Source organism: Salmo trutta, chromosome 4 (genome assembly GCF_901001165.1).
Source record: "Salmo trutta chromosome 4, fSalTru1.1, whole genome shotgun sequence".
Taxonomy (NCBI): domain Eukaryota; kingdom Metazoa; phylum Chordata; class Actinopteri; order Salmoniformes; family Salmonidae; genus Salmo; species Salmo trutta.
The window spans coordinates 28,941,897-28,947,896 of NC_042960.1; the positions used below are offsets into that span (position 1 = coordinate 28,941,897).

Sequence of the window (6,000 nt, forward strand, 5' to 3'; positions counted from 1 at the left end):
CTACTGTACCTGGAACCAAAAAGGGTTCCTCAAAGGGTTCTCCTATGGGGACAGCCGGAGAACCCTTTTAGGTTCTAGATAGCACTTTTTTTCTAAGAGTATAGTTGGCCTGGGCTACAGTTTATTGATACAGTCATAGACTGAATTGTACTGTTTCAAGGCATTGTTAATGAGGGTTGATGAGTATTACAATATAATTAGTAGAGCATAATAAACTGTAATGAGGTAGGTACACTACTGGTCAAAAGTTTTAAAACACCTGCACAGATTAAGTTAGGTAAAGGAAGCAAACTAGCAATGTCGAAACTGACTACCTATGCTGTGCCTCCTTATTAATACATATACAGTACCAATCAAAAGTTTGAACACACCTACTCATTCAAGGGTTATTTTTTATTTGTACTATGTTCTACATTGCAGAATAATAGTGAAGACATCAAAACTATGAAATAAGACATATGGAATCATGTAGTAGCCAAAAAAGTGTTAAGCAAATCAAAATATATCTTATATTTGAGATTCTTCAAAGTAGCCACCCTAATGCGTTTGAGCCAATCAGTTGTGTTGTGACAAGGTAGGGGTAGTATACAGAAGATATCCCTATTTGGTAAAAAACCAAGTCCATATTATGGCAAGAACAGCTCAAATAAGTGAAGAGAAACGGCAGTCCATCATTACTTTAAGACATGAACGTCAGTCAATATGGAACATTTCAAGAACTTTGAAAGTGCAGTCACAAAAACCATTAAGCGCTGTGATGAAACTGGCTCTCATGAGGACTGCCACAGGAATGGAAGACCCAGAGTTACCTCTGCTGCAGAGGATAAGTTCATTAGAGTTACCAGCCTCAGAAATGGTCAATTAACTACACCTCAGATTGCAGCCAAAATAAATGCTTCACAGAGTTCAAGTAACAGACACATCTCAACATCAACTGTTCAGAGGAGACTGTGTGAATCAGGCCTTCATGGTCAAAATTCTGCAAGTAACCAATACTAAAGGATACCAATAAGAAGAAGAGACTTGCTTGTGCCAAGAAACACGAGCAATGGACATTAGACCGGTGGAAATTTGTCCTTTGGTCCGTAGTCCAAATTGGAGATTTTTGGTCCCAACCGCATGGGTGAACGGATGATCTCCGCATGTGTATTTCCCACCGTAAAGCATGGAGGAGGAGGTGTGATGGTGTGGGGGTGCTTTGCTGGTGACACTGTCTGTGATTTATTTAGAATTCAATGCACACTTAACCAGCATGGCTACCACAGATTTCTGCAGCGATACGCCATTCCATCTGGTTTGTGCTTTGTGGGACTATCATTTGTTTTTCAACAGGACCAGGCTGTGTAAGGGCAAATTTGCATAGAATTAGAGTGATGGCGTGCTGCATCAGATGACCTGGCCTCCACAATCCCCTGACCTCAACCAAATTGAGATGGTTTGGGATGAGTCGGACCGCAGACTGAAGGAAAAGCAGCCAACAAGTGCTCAGCATATATGGGAACTCCTTCAAGACTGTTGGAAAAGCTTCCAGGTGAAGCTGATTGAGAGAATACCAAATACCAGTGTGCAAAGCTGTCATCAAGGCAAAGGGTGGCTATTTGAAGAATCTCAAATATAGAATATATTTTGATTTGTTTAACACTTTTTTTGGTTACTGCATGTTTCCATATGTGTTATTTTACAGTTTTTATGTATTCACTATTATTCTACAATGTAGAAAATAGTAAAAATAAAGAAAAACCAAGGAATGAGTAGGTGTTCTAAAACTTTTTACCGGTATTGTATATGAGTAGATAGAATATGTGGGTGGAATTTCAAGTTCGTCACAATATTGATAATTGTTTTGAATTTTATTTCACATTCTTGGAGACCAACTGTCTGGATGGTGAATACATGCCTGTCCCCAAGGAGGAAGACTGGAGGGCCATCGCTGCCGAGTTCCTGGAGAGGTGGAATTTTCCCAACTGTCTTGGCTCCATTGACGGGAAACATGTAGTAATCCAGGCTCCACCGTGCTCGGGTTCGCAATTCTACAACTACAAAGGTACATATTCAGTTGTACTCTTGGCTGTTGTAGATGCCATCTACTTCCGTGTCGTGTTTCCGTGTCGTCGATGTTGGTACTTACGCCAAGGGAAGTGATAGTGGAACCCTCCGGGACTCTGCCTTTGGCCAGGCACTTCAGGATGGCACCCTGGAGACTCCACCACCTGCATCACTCCCTGGGGCTAAAGACCTGGGACCCGTTCCCCACGTCTTTGTCAGGGACGAGGCCTTCCCTTGAGATCCAACCTCATGAGGCACTACGCTGGACGCCAGCTGCCATTGCCAAAGCCTGTAATGATCTTTAACAAACAACGATCCAGGGCAAGGTTAGTTGTTAAATGCGCCTTTGGGATGCTTGACAGCCCGGTGGAGAATGTATTGGAGAGTGCTTGGTCTCAGCCCCTCAAATGTCAATGTCTGCGTGAAGGCCACATGTGTTCTCCACAACTACCTGCGGAGGTCATTCCAGGAGCCGCTCCGGATGGAGATGGGCACGCCAAATGGTCACCTACCTTATGTCACCAGGGCAGGTGCCAACAACGCCCCCAAACAGGTACTCCAGGTGAGGGAGAAGCTGACCACCTACTTCTCATCGCCAGCACGTAAAGTCCCATGGCAGTATGCCGTGGAGTGAAACAGCTCTTTTAAGAGCCCCCTAACACCAAGGTTATTTTAAGAACCATCCACCGTTGTCCATGAAATATAATTTTTTCCCCTGATTTTTTTTATGTCTCATTGTCTCTCTTCATTTGGAAGTTATATTTAAGTGAAATTTGGGAGTAAAGACCACACATTAAAGTGTAATGTTTTCATAGTCAGTTGTTTCATTTGTTTATTAATATCTCATTTAGACTTAATCTGTTTATTTCTTCCCTACACCTTTGCAGATCTAAGACCAGATTAAAGTAAAAACACACTCTCTTCCTAACCTGCATTTTGTCAGACCAGTGAAGATGGTGGTAAACTTTACTATTTGTATTGTCCCTAGGTTACCTACGGTCCATTGTTATCATACTAACTGTATGTCGTATAACCTTAATTAGAGCTCCTGCTCACCTGATGTACCATGCCAGGTGTGTATAATGCTGATTTTAATGGGAGAGGGAAGGGGTTAATACTTATTCAAGTACAGGAAAGAACATGACAGGTATGTGTGTTGTAAAAATGTTACCAAAAATAAAAACTATTGAAAGAGGTGTGTGTCCATGTATGTGCGTGTAAAAATACAAAAATGTATGTGTAGCCTGAAATCTGTAAGAGAACAACAACAGCATGTATTGTTGGCACAACTGCAGACAGATACAGGGACTACTCATAAAGCCTAGACAGTAGGGGAACTTCAGACATGGCCATAAAGAGAGAGAGGGCAGGGCTGTCTGAAAAAACTAAAAGTGAATGTGTAGCCACATTACAGGTAAACACACATTTCACCTTTAGTCTTGGAAAAGAACAACAAGAGCATCTGAATTCTCCAGTGTGTCAGTTTCAATTCAGTCAATTTTCATGCAATCTATGTACAACTAATAATGAATGCTGTCCTACAGTAAGTATTGAGAAACTATTTACTTTATGAATTCCATGAAGTTTATACTAAAAAGCCTACGAAGAAAGGACATAATAAGTGGAATAAGGACAGTTAGAAAATCTCAAGTGAGGACACTTGGAAAATATAATTAGCATTTCCTTGATTCCTTGCGTCCTCTCCTCACCTGCTCAAAACCCGTTGGAGGAGAAGGTCAAAACAACAACCAGACAACTCTCCTCTTCCTGTCCTTCATGTGAGCTGGTTGGCTAAATTGACTCCATCTCTGGAAGGGAAGAGAAAAACAACACTTACAAGCATTACATAAAATAACACCATAAAAGGTGAGATTTATGTTAACTAAATACTGCTTGTATAGTGTAGTTAGTGGCATAATATTGGAACAGTATGGTAACATTGGTAATTCTTGCTGTTTACTCATGGAATTTGTATTTCAGATCAAAAGATGAATATGACAGGCAAATATTTAGACAGCAAACTTGTTTTAGGATATTTTCTAACCCAGAAACAACAGCTTTACATTTGCCTCATATGAATCCTTTGATCTGAAATACCAATTAGCCTACATGAGTATACTGTAAAAAATTACCTACTTTACTTCACTGTCGCAATACTTAAGACACTACCTGTGTTGTGGAGACAAAAAACGTAACATTGAACTCGGCATCGAAAGCAGCTAATTAATGTTAACCTTGACTGCTGCTTTTCTTTGCTGAGGCAGCCTCTTTAGGGTTGCCACCAGGCTGATGGCAAAGAGGGTCTCTTCCTCCTCCTTCCTGTGAGCATCAGGTTGGGCTGCATCCCTCTCGACAGCTTGGAGGAGCCTCTGCTGAAATGAGTGGATCTGGGGGCTGGTACCTCCGATGGCGCCTGGTGTGACTTTGTTCCTCTTCGTGTCTCTCCTCGTTAGTCTCCATGGCCACACCCTGTTCAACAAGGTCCTCAGTGGTCACTTCCGTGAGGGTCATAATAATCTCAGGTGGTCCTTGATCCAGAGGTGCTTCCTCCATTTCATCATCTTCCATGGCTGCACTGGTGGTGGTCATACTTGTGGATGATGTAGACGTTGTAGAGGGTCTCGCTGCACCGGTGATGGTCACACTAGTAGATGCCAGAGGGTCTCGCTTGTATGGGTAAAAGAGAGTGAATATTACATTATTGGTTAAAGTAATTACACTATTACACATCCAAAAGTTCTTACATTAGCTCCTCTTCCATTATTGGCATTTTATTACATTATCAGTTGCTACACACCTGCAAAACAGTGAGTCTCTCAGCTAGCCTTCAAAACCCTCAAAAAAATGGGGGGAAAGCCAGCATAAATTAGACTGCCCCAAAAGAATAGTGTTTTGAGAGCACAACAAGCCTTTACATATTTTTTTGTGTCCTGAAATCTCATTATTGTTTAGAAAATCACAGGTTGAAACGGTTGTTTCTGTGTCTTTAGGAGCTGCAGGGTCTTAAACAGTTAGTCTATGCAGACTATTCCAACTTTGTCCATGTTCACAATATCTATGAGGGCATTTTGCTGCAGATTCTGAACAAGGAAGTCATCAAAGGTATTGTTTCTACTAGATATCGGAGTTATTCATTTTATCTTATTCAATTGTAATACACATTTTAGGCATTACTACAATGTTACTCTCTCTGCTCACCCACACCAATATTATTAGTGCGCTTGCTTTTAAACACGTCTCTGTTTGCTCTACAGTGGTGGAGGAGGCAGCCAGGCTGAAGAAACACAATCTGTTCACAGACACCAGAGACCTCCTGAGCCAGTCCAGCTGCTCCAGCCTCTTCTCCACCCCTTTCATCCCCAGCAACCCAGCCAGGATGCTAGGCTTCCACGGACAGCTCCAGACCCAGCCTGAGACCCCTACCTTTATCCAGACCCCCCCAGAGACCCAGCCCGAAGCCGAGGTAACAGCCCAGCCCGCCTCTCCTCTTCAGGGCAATGGCCTGGTGGTCGGTGGGGGTGCACAAGGGTAGGGCTGTGGCAGTCGTGACAATTTGTCAGCCGGTGATTGTCAAGCAAATAACTGCTGTTCTCAGTATTTGACCGTTAATTAACATAAACACATTTAGCATCTCCTGGCTTCCACACATACCCTACAAGCCACTGATGCAGACTTTTGGAACATCTACATTTTAAAAAGTCTAATAAATCCATGTAATATAGCCTACACCATCACAATAAATCCATTATTTATTTTAGACAGGTCTAAAGAAACATTTTACATTTACGTCATTTAGCAGACGCTCTTATCCAGAGCGACTTACAAATTGGGGCATTCACCTTATGATATCTAGAAAATGTAGTCTATTTCAGAAGAGCAGAATAGCATATTCTGAGTTGTCCTTATGTTAGGGCCTGATCTGGCAATGCCATATGTCTGTGGGCTACATTAGTT

The 6,000-nt window shown here is 42.0% G+C and overlaps 1 protein-coding gene across 1 annotated transcript in view; it reads left to right on the forward strand.

Moving 5' to 3' along the window:
• Nucleotides 1-5,679, forward strand: part of LOC115192195 (protein Niban) — a 49,360-nt gene extending 43,681 nt beyond the window's left edge. The window contains exons 13-14 of the mRNA XM_029750414.1: nucleotides 5,037-5,148; nucleotides 5,301-5,679. Coding sequence (XP_029606274.1) covers nucleotides 5,037-5,148; nucleotides 5,301-5,578 — 390 coding nt within the window. The 3' untranslated portion in view covers nucleotides 5,579-5,679. The remainder of the gene's footprint in view (nucleotides 1-5,036; nucleotides 5,149-5,300) is intronic.
• Nucleotides 5,680-6,000: the final 321 nt, after the last annotated feature.